The sequence below is a fragment of the Carettochelys insculpta genome, chromosome 4 (assembly GCF_033958435.1).
Source record: "Carettochelys insculpta isolate YL-2023 chromosome 4, ASM3395843v1, whole genome shotgun sequence".
NCBI lineage: Eukaryota > Metazoa > Chordata > Testudines > Carettochelyidae > Carettochelys > Carettochelys insculpta.
In genome coordinates this window covers 1,836,487-1,862,698 of record NC_134140.1, presented here as the reverse complement: position 1 = coordinate 1,862,698, position 26,212 = coordinate 1,836,487, and the positions used below count along the sequence as shown (strand labels likewise).

The following is a 26,212-nucleotide window of genomic DNA, read 5'->3' as shown; positions in this document are numbered from 1 at the left end:
ACAGAAGCTGGAAAAAACGCATTTATTGTTAGCAGACGTTGCAGTCCCAGGTGGCCCTTCCACACTCTGCCACAGGAACATCCTGTGTGGAGGACAGAGTGCAAGGGGCAGAACGGAAGAAATCCAAGCTCTGGGCCTTGGCCCTGCATGTGCGGCAGGGGGAGCGCTGCCAACAGACAAGTCCCAGGGAGCGTTCTCAAACGCACCGAACAGCTGCCATGGCAGCCTGAGAAGAACACAGCTCCAAGGGCCAGGCCAGACGCATTCCAAGTAACAATGCTGCAGCTGCATTAGACCGGTGGTTAGGCACAGCCAGGCGTGGTGGCACCAGCCTCCTGCCACAGCACTCAAAGTTCTGCTGAGATGCCAATACCAGACTGCACTCGCTGCAGGCTGCCCTGGGCCGGATTCTAGGACAAGCAGCTGCTTTGTGAAATGCTGGACAAGAAGCAACAGCTTCAGAGCCAGGGAAGGTAAGTGTCCCGCCCCCGTCTGCAGGCACTGGTCCATCTGTACCACTGCACTGCAGGCCCCATGGCTGCCTCGCAGTCAGACACGGTAACACCCGCCTTAGTCCTCCTCTTTGACCTTTTTCTTTTTCTTCTTCTTGTCTGACTGGGGGAGCTCTCCCTGGGCTGCTCTCTTTTGCTTCTTGGGCAAGGGCTCTTCTAGTCCGTTCTGCTGCTGCCGCTGCTTCTTTCTCTTCTTGGGCTCGGTGTCGTTTGCCTAACGCAGAGTGGGGATTAGAGGAGCCCTGGCTGGGCTGAGCTAACATGGCCACACCCTGCAGATACCGAGGGACCCCCTGGGACAGCTCAGCCATTACCTGGGCAAACTGCAGCTGGCTGGAGTGCAACAGTCTGCAACTGCTGGCAGCAGCCACTGCTCTTGCTATGTCGTTTTCTAGGACTGAGCCCTGGCACATCCCCTTCAAGCTCAAGGCCAGCAACAGCCGAGGAGACTGGCCAAGGCTCGGACTAGCCCCTCGCTCAGGACCCTGACTGCTCCGCAATTGGGCATTTTGCCCACTGCCAGTTATCTAGGAAGATCTGAAATGCAGCAGACAGCAGCTACTCACACACTCCTGTCTCCTGCCCAGCCTGCTGGCTCACCGTGGTGGGCAGATTCAGAGGGCCTGAGCACTGGGATGTCACCCCTGCAGCCAGAGCTCAGGGCTACCAGGAGCTTCAGTCACTGGAAGGAGTTGTGGCCCCACTCCACCCAGGAAGCAGCTTCCAGCTGCATTCTCGTGTCCTCAGATTGTCCTTTTGCAAACTTACATGGCAGGCGAGCCTGACTCTGCCAGCAGCTGGGAACAGGGAGCCCCCTATACAGGAGCTCTATTGCCCAAGAGGGGCAGGCACGCCCACAGAACTGTGCACCTTTAAAGCACGCAGGAAGAGCGCGCACGGTCTGTGCCCCAAGAGTATGCGACACCCAACACAAAGCCCAGCTGACACACGGGGGGGGACACTGAGCCCCAGCCACCTGCCTCTGCCCCACTGCTGCACGTAGGGTCAGAACCGGAGTCACTCCCAGACCCCGAGGCAGGCAGATGTGCCCGACTTGTGACGTAAGCCCCTCTGCAGGGAGGGGCTCTAGACAGGACCTGTCTGCCTCACACACAGGGACAAACAGTCCAGGCCTCCCCAGGGCAGATGGCCGATTCTGTACCTCAATCTCCACGGCCGTCTCCAGCACAGAGCTCTCGGCTTCCTCAGTTGCTGCCGCCGCCAAGGCTGCCAGCCGCTTCTTCTCCCGCTTCTTCTTCTTCTTCTCTTTTTTCTTGATTTCGGCAGCCACCTCAGTAGCCTGGCAAAGGGGCAAAGGAAGTTCCCTGACCACTGACAACACAGCCTGCCGCCCAGCCTGGCTGGCCTCTGGCTCCCTTGCCAGGAACTGGAGCAAGTGTCGGATCAGCCTCATTAAATCAGTTTTTGCCTCCACCAGGTGGTCAGGCAGGAGATTTCACATCATTTCCAGGACCTGCCCAGGAGTCCTGCAGCCCCACGCTGCCCCTCTCACCTCCACCATGGCCTCCTTCATGACGTCGAGATTCTTGCGAGGCGGCTCTCCTGTTTCATAGAAGGCCAGCCGCTCCTCCACCTGCTCACGGAGCTTGTCCCCAAAGACACTTGTCGGGACATCTGTAAGAGGAGCAGTGTGAATGACAGGCAGCTAGCTACAGCAAAGCCCCTGCCCCACTTCATGGCTAGCTGCCCACCCATCCCATCAACCCAACCACAGGCCCTCCCCTGCCAACCAGCTGGCGACCCTGCTCCCCCAGCCCTGAGGCCGGCCTTGCTCAGAAAACAAGTGTCACCATTCACTGCGTGAAATGCTGTTGACGAAAAATATTCCCATCATTGCAGAAGCCGCTGGGGTTGGCAGGGCTGACGCGGCACTGGCCGCCAGCTTGGTACCTCGTGCCCCCAGCCGTGCTCAGCAGGGGCTCAGGTGAAAGCAGCACCTGAGAAGCAGTCTATCCTGGAGGCGATGGTGCACTTGTTGGCCAGGTAGCGAGAGATGCGCCCCTTGTTCCGGGCAGCCGCTCGGCCAATGAAGGTGGAGTGGAATATCAGCCCGTATTTTGGGGTGTTGCCACGAGTCTTCAGGGCCCTGGAATAAGTATGGGAGTGAGACTCACCCTAGAGTCCTGACCCTAGCAACAGACTGGCCTCTGGCCCAATACTGCCACCAACTGCCTACTTGATCAAACCCCCTAGGCCTGGTACAAGGCAGCAGCACTCAGGCAGGTGAACGTTCCTGCGTGGCTGCAGCTGTGTTGCTGGTCTGAGGGCTAACCCTCCCCGACCACTCAGCTCTGCAGCCAATGTGCTAGCCAGGCCTCCTACTAAGAGCCAGATGTTAACATCCACCACTCATATGCACTGGGAGATACCTCCAGGACAGGAAGGTGAGTGTAGCTTTCACCAAGACCACGAGGCAGCTGGCAATTAGCTGGCACAGCCACACCCCCAAGACTAGTTCTGCTGTGCAGCTGGGGCCCAGCCCCTTTTCCTTCCCAGAGTCAGATACATGTGACAGACTGGCCTGAAACCCTGGTCAGGGACCCTGCTCATTTTTTCCAGCCATGGGCAGAATAAATTTCCTTATGCGCACCACCAACAGCTATGGGAGCCGATCAGCTGGGCAGCACCTGAATCTCTCCTGGGTAGCTTCCCAAGCACTCAGCCTACAGGGAACACGCATCACTCCTCACACACGGAGCTAACCTGCTGCCTGGGTTCCCTAGACAAACCCAGCACCCGGTGCTCAACAGGCCAGCAAGATGGAAGAGAAAGCCTTGGGGGTCGCTCAGAGACTGGGGCTGGCTTATCACTCACGTATGCAGCCATGCCTGGCCACGTGTCAAGCCCAGCAGCCCAGGAGCCTGCCATCACCACGACCCCTTGCAGCGGTACCTGAAGAGGGCCTTCTCTGCCCCCAGGATCTGCACCGTGGAAGCCGGGTACTTGGCCAGGTTTGTCAGGCTGCCGGCGTGAGAGATCAGACGGGCACCCACCTGCAGAGAAGCACAGGAGACATGCGAGATGGAGAGAGAGCAGGTTCTGCAATCCAGCTGCTCAGACAACAGGCTCCAGCATACAGTGCTGCATTCCAGGCTACATGGGCAATCAGCCAGCACGGCACCCCAGGGCCCAGATCAGCAGTGACTGTCTCAGCACAGAGCTCAGTGGATTGACAGATAGAAGCATCATTTCTGTGGCCTGGAAGAGCCCTGCCCCCCAGGCCCAGGACACTCACCACTTCCCCGATGAGGGCAGAGAGACTGGGAGCCACCTGGTTCATCTTGGAGCGGAGATACTCCTGCAACTCCTTGCGGTACTCAGACAAGGAGATCACCCGGCTGGAGAAGCTCTCAATGTTGATGAGGTCAATGGGGGAGATATCCATCCCTGCAGAGAGACGCCCTCAGTGAATCACAGCTCCCACTACGCCAGGGCCACCCCCATGAACTAGAGAAACAGCGGGGCACAGTCCTGAGCAGCAAGGCAGCTGCCCAGCTGATTAGCAGTGCCCCCAGCCTGCTTCTGCTGGTGGGTCGCACCCACACATAGGAGAGGGAACACTGACCTTAAGCCTCCCTGCTAAGTGCCGCCAGCACCAGCCAATTGTGGCCATGAGGAAATTCCTTCCCTACACCCACATCAGTCTCTGGCCAGTTTATGCCCCAGTTAAAGAACAAATCCGCCAATGGGGGAGCCCAGAGCACCTGTGCGCTCCCTCCCCGGGCAGCCCAGCACCATGAGCAATGTACTAACCACAAGTGCTCAGCCCCAGTGCCAGCACTAGAGCCCCCGCCCGACCCCAACGATTTCAAACAGGTCCCTAACCCATGGATGAGCGAGAGGCATCCAGAATGGCCTGGGCTTTGGCGCTGTCCATCACCATCTCCTCCAGCCCCTCCAGACTCTCCTCGCTCAGCTCCTTGCGATTCCCAATGAGCTTGGCCAGCCGGCAGTAGGTGTAGTTGTCACTCACAATCTTGATCAGTTCTGGGAAGTGATACCCGTACCACTCTCTGCCGGAGGTCAGAGAGCAGCAGTCAGGCAGAGGAGACAACGGACCTGCCATCTCCTCCCAACCCGCCTTCCGTGTCCCCCTGCTAACAAGACAGCCCAGGTCACAGTCTCCCTGGCTGGGGTGTATGCAAGGCAGATGCTCTTCCTCCCTTTTCTGTGCAGTCAGCGCTGGGAGTCACACTGCCTGCGGTAAGCACGGGGAGGGGGTAAGGGGTGGTCTCAACACTAACCCCCAGCACAGCTGCAGACAGGCAGCACTGCAGACAGGCAGCACTCCGAGCTGTCACCAGCCCACCCTGCAGCCCCACGGCCGATGCTGCTGAGAGACCTGCCCTCACCTGACACGCATGGAGAAGGTGTTGATGTCCTTGTCCAGCTGGTCCAACAGGCTGATGGACTGGATGATCATGTTGTCAACTCTGTTGACATTGAATTTCACTTTGGCTCGGGAGTAGCTGTGCCCCAGGCCCAGCTGTGCCTTGGAGGCTGACTGGGCAGTGAGGCCCTTCACCAGGGTGTGGAAGTGCAGGCGGATCCCTGCACACAGAAGGTATCTGGTAAGCACAGAACCCCGCCCAGCTGCACTGCCCACCCCGTCACAAGCCAAGGAGGGAGCACAGCCTTGAGCGAGCACTCAATATCCCAGCACAGACAGGGACACCGCACCGTGCCAGGCACTGGGGTACAGCCCACCTGTCACCTTCTTGGGGGCCTGCTAGTATCTCCATGCAGTTTTAGGGTTTGTCCAGAGCCTCCCAGCTGCTCAGACAGCACATGCTGCTCCCGCAGCCAAGGAGCCTGCAGCCAGAACAGAGCGACCCAGGCCTCACTAGTGTACCCCCACTCCTCTCACCTCGCGTGATCTCTGCTACAACCCCTCCGGTCTGGCACTGGTAACCCAGCTCCTCTTGGATGGCAGCCCCAATTTTGGCATCACTGACGCCCAGCAAAGTTTTCTTCTTCTTGGCTGGAAGGTTGGTCTCCAGGAACAACTTGAGGTCTTCATGGAGAATCCCTACCCCCAGAAGAGGGAGAAGTTAATGGGTCAGGGAGCCACAGGGCACCAAGGAGCAATGCAGCAGAAAAGGACTTGGGGCTTACAGTGGATGAGACACTGGACATGAGTCAACAGTGCACCCTTGTAGCCAAGAAAGCTAACAGCATAGCAGGGTGCACTAGGAGGAGTATTTCCAGCAGATCTAGAGAAATTATTGTTCTCTGCTCAGCGCTGGTGAGGCCACATCTGGAGTATTGCGTCCAGTTCTGGGGCCCCCAGTACAGAAAGGATGTGGACACATTGGAAGTGAGTTCAGTGCAGGCCAACAAAAATCACTAGGGTGCTGGAGCCCAGGACCCATGAGGAGAGGCTGAAAGATTTGGGCTTATTTAGTTTGCAGAAGAGCAGACTGAGGGGTAATTTGATAGCAGCCTTTAACTTCCTGAAGGGGGGCTCTAAAGAGGATGGAGAGAGGCTGTTCTCCATGGTGACAGTGGGGGGTGTAGGTTGGATATTAGGAAAAACTCTTTCCCCAGGAAGGTGGTGAAGCACTGGGATGTGTTACGAGAGATGGTGGAATCTCCATCCAGAGAGGTTTTTAAGTCCCAGCTGGACAAGGTCCTGGCTGGGATGATTTAGATGGAGTTGATCTTGCTTTGCGCTGAGGGCTGGACTCCCGCCCTAGAATTCTATGATAAGGGGAGCAAAGGGGACAGTACAGAGTAGCAGGAAAGGGCAGCAAGCTGAGCTCCTGGCCCAGCCACCTGTCTCCAAGTCCACTGCAGGCGCTCAGTGCACAAGCTACTTGTCCAGCCTCACCTTCTGAGACAGCATTGACGTTCTCCAGGGCACTCTGGGCAGATCGGAATGGGGAAAAGGCCACCAGTCTGACGATGCTGTGGAACTTGCCAATGTTCAGAATGCTCTCCTCCACCTGGCACGGGCCAAAGAGCAGGGATGAGTAACACAAAGAACCCCAAGTCTGCCGGGGGCCAGCTACTGACTGAGCACAAAGCCCCCAGACCAATGCCGCTAAAACAGACTGTAGTCCCCAACACTGCAAGAGCTGGAGCTGCTGGGATGCCTCAGGAGCACTGCATGCTGGGGCCTGCCGTGTCCACTACCTCTAAGGAAGGCAGCAGCGCTGTCATCTGCGGCCCCATTCTGCACCCGAGCAGCACAGCTTTCATGGCTGGGCGGCGTGAACACCTGCACCCGAGCACAAAACCCATGCCCTGAACAGGTCTGCTGAGCGCTCAGAGACAGCACGTCATCACTGTTTTCAGTGGATTGACAGATAAGGACTATTCATCACTGCACTCAATGGGAACTACCTCTCAGCCCAGAGCATCAGCCCCATCGGCTGGCCGCACAGGCAGCCCAGAGCAACCCACCACCCCAGGGAAGTCTGATGCCAACCACAGTTTCACTCCTGGCAACCTGCCCTACCACCCTCTCACAACTCTCCCAGCTCGGGCAGGATCCATCTCAACCGGCCTCCGCCACAAGCCCCTGAAGCCCGGGACAAAGCGAGAGTCAGAACAGAGATTCACCCGACTCACTGACAGTCTAGGATGAGGCTCCCCAAGGGAGCCCTTAAAGCCCCTGCAGCCTGTGGGGCTGAGACACCCCTCCAGCAAGCACGTGGGCACTCAGGGGCCCTGCTTTAGGGGCAGGGGCTCCAGGAACCCTGGTGACTGTGCCCGGGCAGCAGCAGTAGCCCTGCGGGGAGGTAAGAAGGTCCCGCAACCCCAGGCCCAGCGGCAGGGTCCAAGGCCGTGGTCGCCCATGTGACGGCTCAGACGCACCTGGGGCAGCAGCAGGCTGATCTCCTCCGCCTCCCGCACGGCGAAGAGCGCGTAGCCGGCCGCGTGCTCGAACAGCACGTGGAGCAGCACCTGCGAGAGGGGCCGTTAGCGCGCGGCGCGGCCCGGCCCGGCCCGGCCCGGCCCCCGCCCACCTCCCGCCGCGGCTCTGCCCCCGCCCCCGCCCCCGCCCCCGCCCAGGCCCGGCCCGGCCCCCAGCGCTGCCCGGCCCAGCTCCTGCCGCGGCTCTGCCCCCGCCCCCGCCCCCGCCCCCGCGCTGCCCAGGCCCGGCCCGGCCCGGCCCCCGGCGCTGCCCAGCCCAGCTCCTGCCGCGGTTCTGCCCCCCGCGGCCAGGGCCCAGGCGGCCGCCGCGGAGAGGATGGACTCGGATGGCCCCACGAGCCGCTCACCATCCTGCCGCCTGCCCGCGGTGCGAGGCCGCCAGAGACCCGCCGGAACCGGAAACCGACCTGTCCGCCAATCACAGACCGCTCCTCCCATGAACTGCCAATAGGGAAGTGTGGTCGGTTCTGGGGCCCGCCCCTTCCGCTTCTCTGCCAATGGGGCATGGAGACTCCCAAAGGCCCGCCCCATCCACTCCTCCGTCGTCCAGTGCGTCAGAGCCCGCCTGTGAGCGCTCTGCCGGTTACGCGGCCCCTGGCGGCCGGAGGGCGCGTGGGGGGCACCTGCCCCGCCCTCAGCTGGGGAAACGGGGGTAGGGGGCGGTTGCTGCCTGCCCCCGCTCCGGGGAGTGCGGGGGGGAGGGGCTGCAGCCCTCGGTGACCTTTTGGTGACCTCTCCGGCTGGGGTGGGGAGCGCTCCACGCGGGAGGGGGGGCACTGCGGGGGAGGGGGAGCAGACTGCAGGCGGGGGGAGGGGCAGACTGCACGTGGGGGACGCAGCAGGCGGGGCGGCTCACACTGCAGGCGTGGGGGAGGGGCAGACTGCACGTGGGGGTGCAGCAGGAGGGGGGAGGGGCAGACTGCACGTGGGGTGCTGCAGGAGGGGGGAAGTGCAGACCACGTGGGTGGAGCAGGCGGGGGCAGGTCACACTGCAGGCAGGGGGAGGGGCAGACTGCACGTTGGGGTGCAGCAGGCAGGGGGAGGAGCAGACTGCACGTGTGGGTGCAGCAGGAGGGGGGAGGGGCAGACTGCACGTTGGGGTGCTGCGGGAGGGGGGAGGGGCAGACTGCACGTTGGGGTGCTGCAGGCAGGGAGGTGCTGCCCACAGGAGGGGCCAGCCCCTGACTCCCCACCCCCTGTGCAGTGTCAGCCTCCTGCTTTGGCAGCGCTGGCTCGTGGTGTGTTACAGACCTCAGGCAGGTCCAAACCCTGCCCTGGCCCAGCCTGAGGCAGCAGCTCCCACGGGGTCCGGGGGCCAGGGAGGCACCGGCTCATGCCCTGCTGCGTGGCCAGGCCCAGCCTTCGCCCGTTGGCGCAGCAGACCAGTCCCGGGGAAGCCCAGTGCTTGCTCTGGGCAGGCGCTGGGGAATAGCTGTTTGGGGCCGGCTCCGAGGCAGCCAGGAACACCTCTGTGAACCCCAAAGGGACCCCAGCCATAGGCAGCCTTTAGGGCAACCTGTCTGAAGACGCAGCTGGCCAGACAACCTGGTTTGTGGACAGCAGTTCATACCACAACGAAGGGACAAGCTGCACTGGACTTGCAGCAGTTTGCTAACTTAAACCGCTTCAAGGCCCAGGGCAGTCCCATCCTTCCTTTAGAAACAGGGGCCGTGTTAGTCTGAACTCCAACAGAACAAAGCAGCAGCAGTGCAGCACTTTAAAGACACACAAAATGATTTATTCGGTGGTGAGCTTTCGGGGGACAGACCCACTTCTTCAGATCAGTGTTAGTCTTTAAACTGCTACATTTCTGCTGCTTTATCTTTTCTCTAGGTGTGGTGGGAAAAGGTCCTGCAAAACCCACTCATGAGTGCAGGGACCTTCTCATGCCTGAGGCATTAGCTCCCCTGGTCTTTCATTGATTCATAGAATCCCAGGGTGAGAAGAGACCTCAGAGGTCAAGTCCAGCCCCCCCACCCCCCAAAAAAAAGCAGAACCAATTCTAACTAAGCCATCCCAGGCAGGCCTTAAAAACCTCCAGGGATGGAGATTCCACCACCCCGCCAGGTAACATTCTGGTGCTTCACTACCTTCCTAGAATTTACCTTTGTCAGGTAAAGCAGAATGGATTCTAATCCACATCTCAGGAATTTAGCTGGGATGTGTCATCTGACCACATGGCCCATGGCAGAATGACCAAGAAAAGCACACGGACAGATAACCTGATCATACGGTTCTGCATTGTGAACGTGCTCCCAGGCAGGGATTTCCAACCACATGGGCAAGGCTACAAAAGGGACCCTAGCAGTTACTCTTGTCACCAGTCCTCAATCTCCACCGTGGCTGGAGGTTACAGGAACATCTCTGCTATGAACTGAGCCTGAACGGACTGCTGGCCCACCCCAGCAAAGGATGTATTCCAGAGACTGTTAAGGTAGCCACCTATGCCATGTGCTGCAGCCTGCATCAAGGAGTTTGTGACTGATGTCATTTGACCAGGCGAGGAACTCCCTTGCTGGAGGGGCTGGATGTGGTCTGCTCTTAAGCAATTTGCCCTGGGTTTGCTTCTGTGAGAAGTGGCCGGAAAACCTCCATACATTACACCTGGTACGTTTACGTGTCTCCTACTGCAGATCATGGGAGCCCAGAAACATTGTGTACTATGAGTGCTGTTAAACCCCACCATGTGCAGACAACTACACTTTCTGATGGGGGAGAGAAGTGCTTGTTATTTCATAGTAACAGAGAGGAAGCCGTGCTAGTCTACACACTATCAAAACAAAAAGCAGTCAAGTAGCACGTTAAAGACTAGCAAAATAGTTTATTAGGTGAGCTTTCGTGGGACAGACCCACTTCAGACCAGAGCCAGACCAGAACAGACTCAATATTCAAGACACAGAGAACCAAAAACAGTAAGCAAGGAGAACAGATCAGAAAAAGATAATCAAGGTGAGCAAATCAGAGAGTGGAGGGGTGGGGCGGGGGAAGGTCAAGAATTAGATTGAGCCAAGTATGCAGACGAGCCCCTAGAGTGACTCAAAGTTCCCATCACGATTTAAACCATGTGTTAATGTGCCGAATTTGAATATAAAAGCCAGCTCGGCTGCTTCTCTTTCCAGAGCGGTTCAACCCCAACTAAGTCATCCCAGCCAGGACTACATCAAGCTGGGACTTAAAAACCTCTAGGGATGGAGATTCCACCACCTGTTTCAGTAACACATTCCAGTGCTTCACCACCCTCCTGGGGAAAGAGTCTTTCCTAATATCCAGCCTACACCTCCCCCTCTGTAACTTCAGAGCATTGCTCCTTGTTCTGCCATCTGTCACCACTGAGAACAGCCTCTCTCCAGCCTCTTTAGAGCCCCCTTTCAAGAAGTTGAAGGCTGTCATCACATTCCCCTCACTCTTCTATTCTGCAAACTAAATAAGCCCAAATCCCTCAGCCTCTCCTCATAGGTCATGTGCTCCAGCTGCTGAATCATTTTTGTTGCCCTCCGCTGGACCAGCTCCAGTGTATTCACATCCTTTCTATACCGGGGGGGCCCAGAACTTGATGCGATACTCCAGATGAGTCCTTGCCAGAGCTAACTAGAGAGGAACAATAACTTCTCTAGATCTGCTGGAAATGCTCCTAATAATGCACCCCAATATGCTGTTAGCCTTGGCAACAAGGGCACACTGTTAACTTGTATCCAGCCTCTCATGCTGTGATGGAGTGGGGGATACCTCTGTGTGTGTGAGTGGCTCACAGAGGGTGGGGGGCTCCTGCTGAGGGTAACCTGGCGACCAGGTGACACCTTTGTCGTGGAGACAAAGGAGGAGGTGGAGCCTGAGGGGTTTGAATTGGAACTGGGAGTGGGAAGCAGTGAGTCTGCGCTGAGACAGAGCAAGACCAAGGAGGGGGCCAGGCCCCCGGCTCTGTGGGCTCCTAGGGGCCTCCTCCCCCCAACATGGGTTGGACTGGCTGTCTCTGCCGGCTGCACTGCCTCCTCTGTACGATGCTGTGTCCTGTCGGCTAATAAAAGAGAAGTTACTCACCGTAGTAGCGATGGTTCTTCGAGATGTGTCCCCGTGGGTGCTCCACGATAGGTGTCGGGCTTGCCCCGGCGCCGCAGATCGGATCTTTCCAGCAGTTTCTGCCAGACCGCGCATGCGCCAGCACGCGCCGCTCCCCTGCGCGCTCCCAGCCACGTGCGCGATCCGGTCCCCGCCAGTTCCTTGACCAACCGCCTCAGATGCTCCTGAAAAACACCAAACAGAGATCCGAAGCGGGGAGCATGGGCGGGTGGTGGAGCACCCACGGGGACACATCTCGAAGAACCATTGTTACTACGGTGAGTAACTTCTCTTTCTTCCTCGAGTGTCCCCGTGGGTGCTCCACGATAGGTGACTACCCAGCAGTAACCCAAGAAAGGAGGTGGGTAATCGGGTTATGTGCAGCTTGCCCCCGAAAGGACCGCTGTCGAGAGGCGGGTATTCTCTTGGAATACCCGGTGTAGGGCATAATGCTTGGTGAAGGTGTATAGGATCACCAGGTCGCCGCTCTGCAGATGTCTTTTAGCGCAATGCCCTTGAAAAAGGCTGTTGATGCCGCCACCGCCAGGGTGGAATGAGCCCTAGGTGGGGCCAGTAAAGGAGTCTTTCGAAGTTCGTAGCACATCTTTATGCAGGACACAATGTGCTTCGAGATTCTCTGTGAAGAGAGACCCTCCCCTTTTGATCTGGGAGCGAGAGAGACGAAGAGTCTGTCCGTTTTCTGGAAGGACTTAGTTCTGTCTATGTAGAAGGCCGATGCCCTCCTCACGTCCAGGAGGTGCAGGCATGCCTCCTTGTTGGAGCTATGAGGCTTCGGGTAAAACGAGGGTAAAACTATAGGTTCATTAAGATGGAACTCTGAAGAAGCTTTTGGAACAAAGGCTGGGTGCAGCCGTAAGGTTACCGCCTCCTTTGAGAATACCGTGCAGGGCGGCGTTGCCATAACTGCTGCGAGCTCACTCACCCTGCGAGCTGACGTGATTGCAAGAAGGAAGGTTGTCTTTATCGTAAGGAGATGGAGGGAAACCGTGGCTAAGGTTCAAATGGTGGTCCCGTTAGCGCGCTGAGCACCAGGTCCAAGCTCCACGATGGTGGAAGCGGTTTCCGAGGAGGGTACAGGTTTACCAGCCCCTTCAGGAACCTGGTAACAATAGGATGGGCAAATACCGTGGGCCCTTCCTCTTCATGCCGAAAAGCTGATATAGCGGTGAGATGGACCTTCAACGAAGAGAGGGAGAGCCCGCCTCTCTTGAGGTCCAGTAAGTATTCTAGTATGACAGGTATAGGCACTTCAAGGGGAGCTAACTGCTTGGTGGAACGCCATGCAGTGAATCGAGTCCATTTCTGTTTGTAGGTCTTCCTGGTGGAGGTCCTTCGGCTACTTTCCAGGACTTGTTGCACTCCCTCCGTACATGTACTTTCTAGGGAGCTGAGCCATGGATTAACCATGCTTGTAGGCGCAGGCCTCGGGGGTGAGGATGCACTATGGACCCCTGGGCCTGCGTGAGCAGGTCCGGCGCTACCGGAAGGGGAAGCGGTGGACGATCCGACATGCAGAGAAGCAAGGGGAACCATTGCTGTCGATCCCATGTGGGGACCACTAGGATCATGAGGGCTCTCTCCCTCCGGGCTTTCTGCAGGACCTTGTGGATGAGCACTGTGGGGGGAAACAGGTAAAGCAGTGGGCCCTTCCACGAAATCGTGAACGTGTCCCCCAGGGACCCCCGCCCCAGTCCTGCCCTGGAGCAGTATTGGGGGCACTTCTTGTTGTGCTGAGTGGCAAACAGGTCTATCTGGGGAAACCCCCATGCCTGAAAAATCGGTCGTAGCAGATCGGAGCGGATCTGCCACTCGTGTGTGAGTGCGAAGCGCCGGCTCAGCTGGTCTGCCTTCACGTTGGGAGCTCCTGGTAAGTACAAGGCTTTCAACGTTATATTGTTGGCGATGCACCAGTTCCACAGACGGACTGCTTCTGCACATAAGGCACGGGATCGAGCTCTGCCTTGTCGATTTATATAAAACATGGTGGAGATATTGTCTGTATTGATCCCGACTACCTTGCCTTGTATGTGGTCTTGAAAGTGTTTGCAGGCGTTGAACACCGCTCTGAGCTCCAGTATATTTATGTGCAGTGGCTGTTCTGTAGGGGACCACAGTCCTTGCGTCACCTTTCGCCAATATGTGCTCCCCACCCTATGTGGGAGGCATCGGTGGTGGGAAAAATAGAGATTTGTGGTTGGTGAAAGGGTACCCCCGTTAGCATGTTCTTGGGGTTTACCCACCATTGCAGGGATCTGCGCACCTCTGTCGTGGGCGACACCACCCTGCGGACGGTATGGGATGCCAGCTTGTAAACGCTCGCCAGCCAATGTTGTAGGTTGCGCATATGCAATCTGGCGTTCTGTACCACGAACGTTGCCGCTGCCATGTGGCCGAGCAGCTGCAAGCACGTTAAAACCGGCACCGTGGGGCTGTATGTAATGACTTGTACCAGGGAACCGACGGTGCGAAAGCGGGCGTCGGGTAGATAACCCTTGCTGTAATAGAGTTTATACGTGCCCCTACGAACTCTATGTCCTGTGTGGGGTCGATCTTTGACTTCGCAAGGTTGATGACCAGGCCCAGCGAAGAAAACGTGTTTGCTGTTACATGTATCATGCGTAGTACCTCCGCCTTCGAGGCCCCTTTCAGTAGGCAGTCGTCCAGATATGGGAATATAAATACCCCGTCTGTGCAGGCAGGCTGACACCACTGCCAGGGTCTTGGTAAAGACTCTGGGGGCCGAGGAGAGGCTGAACAGCAGAACCTTGTATTGGAAATGTTCTTTGCCGACCATAAACCGGAGAAAACGTCTGTGAGCCGGGTGGATCGTTATATGAAAATACGCATCTTGTAAGTCGAGGGCTGCAAACCAATCTCCATTGTCCAGTGCCGTGAGTATAGAGGCGACTGTGATCATCTGAAAGCGTTGTTTGCGCAAGTGCCGGTTGAGGCCTCGAAGATCTAAGATGGGCCTCCAGCCTCCTGTTTTCTTCTCTGTGAGGAAGTATCGTGAATAAAACCCTTTCCCCTGAATTCGCTCCGGCACTCGTTCGACCGCCCCTATAAGCATCAGGTGGTCCACCTCGTGCTTGAGTTTCGCCTCGTGGGAGGCATCTCTGAGATGAGGCCTGGGCGGAGGTCTTGGTGGTGGGAGCGACTGAAAGGGGATCATGTAACCCGTGGCTATGATCTCTAGTACCCACTTGTCTGTGGTGATCTTTTGCCATTGTGAGTGGAACGGTCGGAGGTGATGATGGAACATTAATTGTGGATGACATTGCGCGATGGTAGTAATAGTGCAGCCCTCGACCTGTCCATCAAACTTGTTGCCTTTGGGCCTGCCCCGAGGATGCACAGCCTTGTTGGGAACGTCGCCTGGGAGTTCTATGCTGTTGTTGCTGTTGATGCCGCCCTTGGTCGCAGCCCCGTTGGTACTGAGCACGCTGAGGTTGGTACGGGTATCGCCTTTGTTGAGGGTAATACTTTTTCTTTCTGTATGGAGGGGTATAAATACCCAGGGTTCTGAGTGTGGCTCTTGAGTCTTTACTGGAATGAAGGACCGAATCAGTTGACTCTGCAAACAACTTCTGCGTGTCGAAAGGGAGATCGACAATTTTTGCCTGCAGATCCCTCGGGATACCAGATGTCTGGAGCCAGGATTACCTGCGCATGACCACTGCCATAGCCGTTGAGCGTGCCGCCATGTCCGCTACGTCCAGGGCGATCTGGACTCCCGTCCTCGAAGCTGCATAGCCCTCTTGCACGATGGCCTTCAGCACCGGCTTCTTATCTTCTGGAAGTGAATCCATGAGAGAAGTAAGCCTGGAGTAATTGTCGAAATTGTGGTTCGCTAGATGTGCTGCATAATTAGCCACTCTCAGCAGCAGGGTGGAGGAGGAGTAGACCTTTCTGCCGAATAGCTCTAGCTTCTTGGCATCTCTATCCGTTCCCCCCGCTTTGTACTGGGAAGTCTTCGATCTCTGCTGAGACGATTCTACCACCAGAGAATTTGGTTGTGGGTGACTAAACAGGAACTCCATGCCCTTCGCCGGGATGAAGTATTTCTTATCCGCCCTCTTGTTTATAGGTGGAGCGGAAGCCGGGGTCTGCCATATGGTGGTGGCTGACTCCATGATTGCTTCGTCGAGCGGGATAGCGATTTTGGACGAGGCCGGAGGCCTCAGGTTTTTGAGGAGCTTGTGGTGCTTCTCCTGCACCTCTGCTGTTTGGATGCCTTGCGTGAAAGCCACCCTTTTAAACAGCTCCTGAAACTGTTTGAGGTCATCCGGGGGGGCAACATCCCCGGGGACCGTAGCCTCGTTGGGGGAGGACAAGGAGGAACCACTAGGGTAGACCTCCCTTGAACTCTCAGGGTCCTGCTGCCAGTGGTACACCCTCTCACTGGAGGCTTGCGAGGGAAAATCTCGGGGTTCCAAAATCAGCTCCCCTTGAGACAGCTGTGTTTCCGTCCCCGTCCGTGAGTGCCCGCGGGGGTACTGGGCGGTCGAGGCGGACCTGCCGCTGGGTGTATGCCTGTGGTGTCTATGCCCAGCGTGATAAGGACAACGACCGTGGCAGCACGGGCACGGTTCCTGGGATGGAGACCTGGACCACTCTCGAGGTGCATACCCCCGATGTCTGGGGGAGCGAGATAGTCTGGATGATTGAGACAATGGTGAAACTGGTTTGTGGTAGTACTCCAGAGGGTCAAATCCCAGAAAAGGCGAGGGTGGCCTGAGCCATGGTGATGCTGGTTGGAGGAAAGGGGAAGGAGGCTCTGGGTAGGCTGGGGGAGACCCATGTCTCCTGGTTGGTGTACGCAGCATAAGGGGAGGACTTGCTGAGAGCAGCCCTGCAGCCCCGTCCGGAGAAGGGCTGCGGTGCTGGGTTTTCGCTGCTGCCTTTCCCTTCCCCTGCGGGGCTGGCTCCGCCCCTCTCCGTGCCGGGGATCTCGGCCCTGCTGTCGGCGCCGCGCTCGGCACGCTCACCTGCGGTGCCGTGCGGGTGGTCTCCTCCGGTGCCTGTAGGCTACGTGCCTGTTGGCCCTGCACCATTGGTGCCGCGGGGGTCTGTGCCGCTTGCGGCGGTGCTGCCGGTTCCGGCGCTTGCCTGGCCGCCGCTCTGAATGCGCGGGCTGGCTGTTTAGTAATCGGAGGCTCAGCCTCTCCCACGTGCGCTGCTGCGCTGCCGCTTGCTTGTGACTGCGGCTGGGGGCTGTGTGCTACGCCCATCCCGCTCGCTGTGACCGCCGGCAGGGATCGGGCTGGAGAGAGCTTCCTCCGTTTCTGCACCAAGGGGGTGAGGGACACCGCCTTCCTTTTGTGGAGCCCTGTGGGTCCCTCCGGTTGAGGCCTCTCCGGCATGTCTGGCTGGAGGGCCTTATCAAACAGCAGCATTTTCAGCTGCATTTCTCTATCCTTTCGGGCTCTGGCCGTGAGCTTTGCACAGAAGGAGCATTTCTGCGTGACGTGTGATTCCCCCAGGCATCTGATACATTGACTGTACCCATCAGAGGCCAGCATAGCTTCGCGGCATGACTCACAATTCTTGAATCTTGAAGAGGACATTGCGGTGAGTCTTTGAGCTGTTAATAGGGTACTTAGCACCTTCTCTGTGCCTGTTCGCCTCTCACGGACTCCAGCCTGCCGCAGCAGGAGGCCTACTGGCCTTCACGTCCCCGGGGTGCCTCCGCTCCTCCTCTCGTTACTAAGACTTTCTACTTATATATATATATATATATATAATATATATATATATATATATATAGACACACACACACACACACACACACACACACACTTTTTTTTTTTTTGGCAATAAAGAAGCAAACAATTTAACTAAGAACTCTGAAAGAAAACTCTAAAACTTTGAAAAACTCTAAATACGCTGACTCTGGCCGCAGCCTGAGCAGATTTCGTCTGCAGCCGATGGCGGTTAAGAAGGAACTGGCGGGGACCGGATCGCGCACGTGGCTGGGAGTGCGCAAGGGAGTGGCGCGCGCCGGCACATGCGTAGTCCGGCAGAAACTGCTGGAAAGATCTGATCTGTGGCGCCGGGGCGAGCCCGACACCTATCGTGGAGCACCCACGGGGACACTCGAGGAAGAACCCGCTGTTCTCCTGCCGAATGAGAGTCGCTCCTGCGTGCAGACAGGGTGCAGAGCTTGGGGGATCCCAAACCCCACCACACATGCACTGTAATCCCCAGGTCCTTTTCTGCTGCACTGCTGCTTAGCCAGTCGGTCCCCAGCCTGTTACAGTGTTTGGGATTCTTCTGTCCCAAGTGCAGGACTCTGCACTTGACCCTCCTCAGATTTCTTTTGGCCCAGTCCTCGAATTTATCCAGGTCACTCTGGACCCTGTCCCTAAACTCCAGTGTATCTACCTGACCCCTTAGCTTAGTGTCATCTGCAAATTTGCTGAGTGCAATCCAACCCCTCATCCAGGTCATTAACATAGACATTGAACAACACTGGTCCTAGACCTGATCCTTGGGACACTCCACTTGAAACCAACAACCAACCAGACACTGAGCGATTGACCACACTACCTGTTGGGCCCGACCCTCAGGCCAGATTTCTATTCACCTTACAGGCCATGGGTCCAATCCATACTTCCTTAACTTACGGGCAAGAATGTTGTGAGACTGTACCAAAAGCTCTGCTGAAGTCAAGGTGTATCACATCCACTGACTTCCCCATGTCCACAGAGCCAGTTACCTCATCATAGAAGCTAATCAGATTGGTCAGGCAGGACTTGCCCTAGTGAATCCATGTTGACTACTCTCGATCACTTTCACTTTTTCCCCAACTGCTCCAAAATGGATTCCTTGAGGATCCCTTCCATGATTTTTCTGGGGACTGAGCTAAGGCTACCGGTCTACAGTTCCCTGGATTGTGCTATTTCCTTTTTTAAAGATGGGCCCTACGTTTGCCTTTTTCCAGTCATCCAAGACCTTTCCTGATTCACCATGAATTTCAAAGATAATCATCAAACACTTTGCAATATCTGCCAATTCCTTCAGTACCCTTGGATGCATTAAATCCAGACCCATGGATCTGTGTGCATTTAGCTTTCCCAAATAGCCAAACTGGCTGCCTACCATATTTGCTTTTCTTACTGTATTTTGGGATGGTTTGTTCCTGTGCCTTCAATAAGACCTCTTTAAAATACTGCCAGTTCTCCTGAACTCCTTTCCCCTTCATATTAGCTTCCCAGAGGATCCTGCCCATCAGTTCTCTGAGGGAGTCGAAGTCTGCTCTTCTGAAATTAAGGGTCTGTATGTTAGTGCTCATCCTTCCTTCCTTTTGTCAGGATCCTGAAATCTACCAGCTCAATTGCTGCAGTCCAGGTTGCCACCCACTTGTATTTCTATTAGTTCTTCCCAGTTTCTGAGCAGCAGGTCAAGCCACACATGTCCCCTGATCAGTTCTTTCAGCGCTTGTACCAGTAAAAATGTAGCACCTTAAAGACTAACAAAATTATTTATTTGGTGTGGAGCTTTCGTGGGATGGACCCACTGCTTCAGCTGAAGCTCATTTCCAACACAGACTGATATATATCAGCACAGAGGACCAGAAAGAAAAAAAATTCCAGTAAAAATGGACAAATCAGAGGATAGAAGGAAGGGGGTGAGAGGTGTGGGGGTGTTAATTGTCCTGTCTGAGATAATTACAAGCATCAAAGGAAGAGAAGCGGTCCCTGCAATGCGTGAGGTAGTTGATGTCTCTGTCCACACCCTGTGTTAATGCGTCAAATTTGAACACGTACTCTAACTCACAAATCTCTTGCTCTAATCTGTTGTTAAACTGTGTGTGTTTCACAACACAAATTCTCAGGTCTTTAACAAAATGGCCCACCCCACTGAAGTGTTCACTTACAGGCTGATGTGTACGGAAACTCAAGAAGCGATGAGAAACTCAATAGACATGAGCCTGTCAGTGAACACTTCAGTGGGGTGGGCCATCTGTTAAAGACTTGAGAATCTGTGTCATTTTCTCCTTTCTATAACTATCAAATATAAAACTGAACTACAATGAGAAACAACAGATCAAAAGTTGCTTTTCAGAGGTGCTGCTGAGGCGCGCAGGAGAAGTCCCTCTGCGGTCGAGAGGAGCTGGCTAAGACCAGATCGCGCACGTCTAGAAGCGTGTGAAGGGCCCAGCGTGTTTCTGCGCATGTGCAATCCAAGCGGCAACTGCTTTGCAAATCTCTGATCTGCGGCCCCGGCGCTGGCCCGACACCTGATAGGGAGCACACAGGGGGACCACACGAAGAACATTCACTACGCGCACCAGTGCGGAGACGGCCCATCACACAACAGAAGTCGTTCTGCACACAGACAACGTGTAGCAGGCCGGGGATGAGCGGTCGGTGCGGGCTGTCCTGGGAAGACAGGACTCCCATCAGTCTCTCACCACGGAGTCCAGGTGAGAGGCGGCTCTCCATGGCCAGCATAGCTCCAATGGGCACAGCCAGGGCAGGGGCACCTGTCTCCTGGCAGTCACAGCTCTGGGGCAGTTCTGGGTTTGGTGCTGTGGTTGGGCATGAGGGATGCTCCTCCAGCCCCAGCACTGAGCAGCCAGAGACGGGGGCGGGGGAGAGGTTCCCCTTTGTGCTGGGGCTGGCAGACAGAGCTGGTGCGGCAGCTCGGAGCCCCTGTGCAGGGCTTGTAAAGCAGCTGCCTGGCCACACAGCTTAGCGGGATCTTAACTGACAGCTTGTACCAGCTCACCTGGTGTGATGTTATGGGACTTCTACCATAAATATGAGATCCTTATTGCAACCACTGTATTACGTTTGCACCAGATCTTGGGCTAGGTGGGCCAGGGAGGTGCCTAACGAAAGGTTGAGATGGGAGACTTCAGGATCCTGACCAAAGGAAGGAGAGAGAGCAGCAAATTACACACTTTGGACTTCAGAAAAGCAGACTTTGACTCCTTCAGGAACCTGATGGGCAGAATCCCCTGGGATGCTACCATGAACGGAAAAGGAGTCCAGAAAAACTGGCAGTATTTTACGGAAGCCCTATTGAAGGCGCAAAAAGAAACTGTCCCGATGTGCAGCAAGAGAAGTAAATATGGTAGGAGACCAGACTGGCTTAATGGGGAAGTCGTTGGAAAACTTAGGCACAAAAAGGGAGCTTACAAAAAGTGGAAACTTGGACAGATGTCTAGGGAGGGGTATAAACATATAGCTCGAGATTGCAGGGCAGTTATCAGGAAGGCGAAAGTGCAACTGGAATTGCGACTTGCGAGGAACGTGAAGGATAACAAGAAAAGTTTCTGCAGGCATGTTACCAAGAAGAAGGTGATCAGAGAGGGCGTGGGGCCACTACTGGGTGAGGGAGGTAACCTAGTGACAGATGATGTAGGGAAAGCTGAAGTACTTAACTCTTTCTTTGCCTCTGTCTTCACGGACAAAAGACAGCTCCCGGACTAATGCGATAAGTGATGCATTGTGGGATGAAGGTGGACAGCCTTTGGTGGGGAAAGAACAGGTTAGGAGCTAAATGTACATAAATCCATGGGCCCGGACCTAATTCATCCGAGGATTCTGAGGGAGTTGGCGTATGTTGTTGATGAGCCCTTGGCCATTATCTTTGAAAAGTCGTAGAGATCGGGAGAGATTCCAGATGACTGGAAAAAGGCAAATGTAGTGCCAGTCTTTAAAAAAGGGAAGAAGGATGATCCAGGGAACTATAGGCCGGTCAGTCTTACATCAGTCCCTGGAAAAATCATGGAGGGGCTCCTCAAGGAAGTCATTTTGAGGCACTCGGAGGAGGGGAGAGTGATCAGGAATAGGCAGCATGGATTCATGGAGGGCAAGTCATGCCTGACCAATCTGATTAGTTTCTACGATGAGGTAACTGACTCTGTGGTTAGGGGAAAATCAATGGATGTGATTTATCTTGACTTTAGCAAAGCTTTTGATACGGTCTCCCACGATATTCTTGTCGGCAAGTTAAAGGAATGTGGATTGGATAAATGGACGGTAAATTGGATGGAAAGCTGGCTAGAAGGTCGGGCCCAGCGGGTAGTGATCAATGGCTCGATGTCGCGATGGCGGTCAGTTTCTAGTGGAGTGCCCCAAGGTTCAGTTCTGGGTCCTGTTCTGTTCAACATATTTATCGATGACCGGGATGAGGGGTTGAATTGCACCCTCAGCAAGTTTGCAGATGACACTAAGCTAGGGGGAGAGGTAGATATGCTGGAGGGTAAGGACAGGGTCCAGACTGACTTAGACAAATTGGAAGACTGGGCTATAAGAAATCTGATGAGGTTCAATAAGGACAAGTGCAGAGTCCTGCACTTGGGCCAGAAGAATCCCAAGCATCGTTACAGGCTGGGGTTCGATTGGCTCGGTAGTAGTTTTGCAGAATAGGACCTGGGAGTTGTAGTGGACGAGAAGCTGGACGAGTCAACAGTGTGCCGTTGTAGCCAAGAAGGCTAATGGCATATTAGGTTGCATCAAAAGGAGCGTTGCCGGTAGATCCAGAGAGGTGATTATTCCTCTTTATTTGGCTTTGGTGAGGCCGCATCTGGAGTACTGTGTCCAGTTCTGGGCCCCCAGTTATAGTATAGGAACAATGTGGATATGCTGGAGAGGGTCCAGCGGAGAGCGACCAAAATAATTAGGGGGCTGGAGCATATGACTTATGAAGAAAGGTTGAGGGAATTGGGACTGTTTAGTCTGCAGAAGAGAAGACTGAGGGGGACTTGATAACAGCCTTCAACTCACTGAAGGGAGGTTGCAAAGAGGCTGGAGGGAGGCTGTTCACAGTGGTCACGGATGGCAGAACACGGAACAATGGTCTCAAGTTGCAGTTGGGAAGGTCCAGATTGAACATTAGGAAAAACTTTTCCACTAGGAGGGTGGTGAAGCATTGGAATGTTCTGCCCAGGGCAGTAGTGGAGTCTCCATCCCTGGAGGTGTTTAAGTCTCGGCTCAACAAGGCCCTGGCTGGGCTGATCTGATGGGTTTGGTCCTGCTTTGAGCAGGGGGCTGGACTCAATGACTTTTGTAGGTCTCTTCCAGCTCTACAGTTCTATGATTCTATGAAAGCTGGTGATGCCCTGCATCTGTTTGTGCTGCTCGTATATCTGTCCCATTTTGGTACATAAAGTTATAGCTATTGGCTCTGTACCTGCATTAGAAATATTTCAGTGCTGGGATTCACAGCAGAAGGTGTAGTCACCTCCCAGCCAGGTAACATGGGCTGAACAAAGGAAGAGCCCCATGAGACTCCAACCCACATCTCAGGAACTTGGCTGAGATGTATCACTGGGGAGTCTGCCAATGGCCGAATGCCCGAACACGGGAAAGACAGGTGACCTGATCAGGTGTCCACCACCACTGGGTACGTGACCAGGAGCAGGGAACTTCCCTCCACATGGAAGGAGTCTATTAAAGGACTCTGGCAGTTCTCAGCCTCCAGCGTCCTTCTCGTCAGCAGTTGGCAAGAACATTCTACTATGAACTGAGCCTGGAAGGGCCAGGGACCCATCCTAAAGAATCTATTTCAAGAGACTTTTCAGACAGCAGTCCACGCACACCATCAGCTGCGGCCTGTACCAAGAGATTTGTGATGGACGGATGTAATGTAACAACTTCAGCAATTTTTCTCTCTCGCCCTGTTTTCTTTCTTTCTTTGTTGTTAACCCTTTAGATCTTCGATTCTAACGGATTGGCCCAGGGTGCTGGTTTGAGTAAGATCTAAGTGGACAGCATAGGTGCTCTTTGTAACTGGTTTGGCTTGCCTTGTGTGAGGGAGCCCCAGTTTGGGCAGTACGTGGTCTGGTTTTCAGCAGTTTGCCCAGAGTTGGTTGTCTTAGCCATGCCCGGGGAACCCTCTGTATATTACACCCAGCTAAGTTTCACACAAGGGTCCCAGAGAAACTAATAATAATCCCCCTCCTGCTGTACTAAGGCTTTGACTTTACAACTGTCATGCCTGGCTCTGCTCACAACCCCAGGGTGTTTCAGGCTCGGAGGTCTCACCTGGCCGAGCAGCAGTGCTGAACCTTTAACCAAAAGCTTTAGTGTGGTCAGTGGCCTTTGTACAGTTGTGTTAAATGTTCACAGAACCACCACAGCTCCTTTGTCTGGGTGCTGTGCTGGATCACGTGTGCTCATTTTCTGGGACTCGCTGTCTCAGCTCCCTCTGTCCGGGGATGGGCAGAGATCTACTGTAGAACAAACGCGATGAAAACGTCCATCCCCACCAGCATGTCACACAGCGCCAGAGAGGCCAACGCCTCCTGGCGCTGCCTTTGCGAGGCACCTGGGAGGCTGAGCAGCTAAGGAAGCCATGACGTTCCGAGCAGCTCGGCCAGCCAGTGGCACACGCAGCTCCCTGGACACCAGGCAGCCTGGGGAACTGCAGCTGGGCAGTGGGTCCCAGTGGGTAGAGCCGCCAATAACCTCACTGCATCAAGGTGGCTTTAACAGTTGGAGCTTTATTCATGCCCGAGCTCGAGTGCAGAACCGGTTACAGAGGGGACGATGCAGCAGCATGCACACGAACCGACAGACCAAAAGTGCCTTCCGCCAGCCCCAGGGGATGGGCGCCCGGGCCTGAGCAGGGCTGAGAGCTGCACTGCTGCCAGCTGGAGGGTATGAACTCACCCCCTGCAGGCACTGTAGTGTTCTGGGCGGGAGCTCCAGTGCAGCCCACTGCTTCCTGAGCCCTTCATGCCATAACCGATGTGACAGGAGCCAGAGAGATAGACACATCTGGACCCCTGGGCCAGGAGCCTGGCATCCCCCCAGCCCCAGCCCCAGCCCGGACAACACAGGCCTAGTTTCCCTTGGCTCAGTCAAGGATACAGCGCTGCTCCCAGCATGAGCGCAGGGCCAGGCCCTGCATTCCTGCCACTCAAACCTGCCAGCCTCCCACCAGAGTGCAGGGGATGGGGGCTTGCCGGGCGGAGTGGGCAGGACCAGCCCGGGGTGTGCAGAGCCGCAAGTTCTCTGGGCGTTGGCTTTTGGTGAGGCCAGCGCAACTGGGAAAAGGAGCTGCCAGGGTGGGGGTGGGTGGTGGTCTGTGGTGAGTGCAATGTAGCCAGTCTGGCCTGGTCTCTGAAACTCAGCCCCCGGCGCCCGGGGGGAGGGCAGCTCTCAGCTGCACCATGCCAGGCTGGGCTGAGATCCTGGAGGGAGCGCGCGCACACGCACCCCCAGGGCAGCCCAGGCTCCCAGGAGCAGAGGTTTGTTAGCCAGGCCTGTGCAGGGCGCTCTGCCGGGGTTTGCTGTGCACACTGCTGGCGAGTCCCTGCCGAGAAGGGGTGTGGGGAAGACAGGGCAGCGGGCCAGGCCGAGGGGCTGTGCGAGGGGAGGGGAGGGCAGTGGGCCAGGCTGAGGGAGCCCTTAGGAGATGAGGCGGCCGTGTAGCTCACACAGCTGCTCTGGTGTCAGGACCAGCTTGTGCACCTGGCCATGGCCTGGCTGGCAGGGGAAGGTCACTTTGCCAACATACACAGTGTCTTCCTTCTTCTCCTCGTGGGCCTGCGGGAGCAGAGGGGACGGAGGGTCAGGGGGCAGCAGGACAGAGGCTGAGACAAGCCGCCCGTCCTAGGGCCAGCTCCAGAGCGAGTCGCCCCAGGGGTTTCATGCAGCCCAGGCCCAGTCGCCTTCCCGCCCGGCCGGGACCATTGTCATCGGCCCACGGGGCTGCCTTCGGCCCAGAGCCGCACTCCCCGCAACCGGCTGATGAGCGCCCCTCGGGGGCAGGCGGGCGCGGCTCACACCCCTTGGGCAGCGCCGGCAGCTCACCTTGAGGAAGGCCGAGGACGGGAAGGTGGCGAAGTCGGTGCGAACACTGGCCCCAGGGCGCTGCAGGACGGTCTCCTTCATCACCTCATCCTGCAACAGGAGCAGGGCAGCATCAGCCTCCGGGGCACGCGCCCCCGGCACCCCTGGGGCTTGGGGCTCCCTGCCAGGGCACACACTGCTCAGAGCAGCAGCCCGGCTTTGCCCAGGGTAAGTGACAGGGCACCCACGCCACTCTGCAGGCGGAGCGCCCCAGTCCCAGCACGCCCGCGGCAGAGGCGGCTCAGGCACAGGACACGTGGACATTTGGGGGTGAAGCCACTTTATTCACGGGGCTGAGGAAATGCAGGGGCTGTGGGGCAGGAGTGAGGGGCACCAGCAGGGCTGGGGGATGCAGGGCTGGGCTGTGGGGCGGGAGTGAGGGGCACCGGCAGGGCTGGGGGATGCAGGGCTGGGCTGTGGGGCGGGAGTGAGGGGCACCGGCAGGGCTGGGGGAGCCCAGGGCTGGGCTGTGGGTTGGGAGTGAGGGGCACTGGAATGGCTGGGGCCAGGGAGGCGATAGCTGGGTTGGCAGGGGCTGTGAGGGGCACTGGATGGCCTGCAGGGGACCCAGTGCTGGGGAGGCTGGAGCAGTGTGTCAGGAGCGAGGGGGCTGGCGGGGGAGGGGGCCAGTGGGTCGGGAGCGAGGGGGCCGGCGGGGGAGGGGGCCAGTGGGTCGGGAGCGAGGGGGCCGGCGGGGGACGGGGCCAGTGGGTCGGGAGCGAGGGGGCCGGCGGCAGAGGGGGGCAGTGGGCTGGTGGGTCAGGAGCGAGGGGGCTGGTGGGTCGGGAGCGAGGGGGCTGACAGAGCTCTTAGGCACAAGAGGCCCCACGGCCCTGGCAGGTTGTTACGAAGCCCTGGCTGGCTGCTCCCGCTTGCGGCCTGGTCTGGGGGTTTGCAGCCCCCCCAGCTTTA

The 26,212-nt window shown here is 56.6% G+C and overlaps 2 protein-coding genes and 3 non-coding genes across 5 annotated transcripts in view; all 5 read right to left on the bottom strand.

Annotated features, from left to right (window-relative positions):
* Positions 1-8: 8 nt before the first annotated feature.
* NOP56 (NOP56 ribonucleoprotein) lies at positions 9-7,822 on the bottom strand. The gene is made up of 12 exons (XM_074991628.1): positions 7,760-7,822; positions 7,353-7,442; positions 6,364-6,478; positions 5,401-5,562; positions 4,886-5,084; positions 4,359-4,546; positions 3,769-3,920; positions 3,426-3,526; positions 2,471-2,619; positions 2,026-2,147; positions 1,675-1,812; positions 9-726 (listed from the first exon to the last, which is right to left on the bottom strand). Exons 1-12 carry the CDS (start codon positions 7,760-7,762, stop codon positions 571-573), a joined length of 1,575 nt encoding a protein of 524 aa, XP_074847729.1. The 5' UTR covers positions 7,763-7,822; the 3' UTR covers positions 9-570.
* Positions 1,914-1,982, bottom strand: LOC142012949 (small nucleolar RNA SNORD57). The gene has a single exon (XR_012645510.1). It is a non-coding gene; the product is annotated as a small nucleolar RNA SNORD57 (small nucleolar RNA).
* On the bottom strand, positions 2,302-2,372 carry LOC142012950 (small nucleolar RNA SNORD56). The gene has a single exon (XR_012645511.1). It is a non-coding gene; the product is annotated as a small nucleolar RNA SNORD56 (small nucleolar RNA).
* LOC142012953 (small nucleolar RNA SNORA51) lies at positions 4,618-4,753 on the bottom strand. The gene has a single exon (XR_012645513.1). It is a non-coding gene; the product is annotated as a small nucleolar RNA SNORA51 (small nucleolar RNA).
* A 16,104-nt stretch (positions 7,823-23,926) lies between the features above and the next one.
* The window catches only part of DCTN1 (dynactin subunit 1), a 96,919-nt gene continuing 94,633 nt past the window's right edge, over positions 23,927-26,212 (bottom strand). Inside the window, 4 exon segments of the mRNA XM_074992159.1 lie at positions 23,927-24,791; positions 24,793-24,874; positions 24,877-24,994; positions 25,262-25,351. Coding sequence (XP_074848260.1) covers positions 24,608-24,791; positions 24,793-24,874; positions 24,877-24,994; positions 25,262-25,351 — 474 coding nt within the window. The 3' untranslated portion in view covers positions 23,927-24,607.

What these genes read in the sequence shown, in the direction of transcription:
- NOP56 (XM_074991628.1), bottom strand. An exon ending in GCAGAGAAGGCCCTCTTCAG is followed by an intron (nt 2,620 to 3,425) that starts GTACCGCTGCAA and finishes TACTTATTCCAG; the next exon opens with GGCCCTGAAGACTCGTGGCA. An exon ending in AGACGGCCGTGGAGATTGAG is followed by an intron (nt 727 to 1,674) that starts GTACAGAATCGG and finishes ACTCTGCGTTAG; the next exon opens with GCAAACGACACCGAGCCCAA.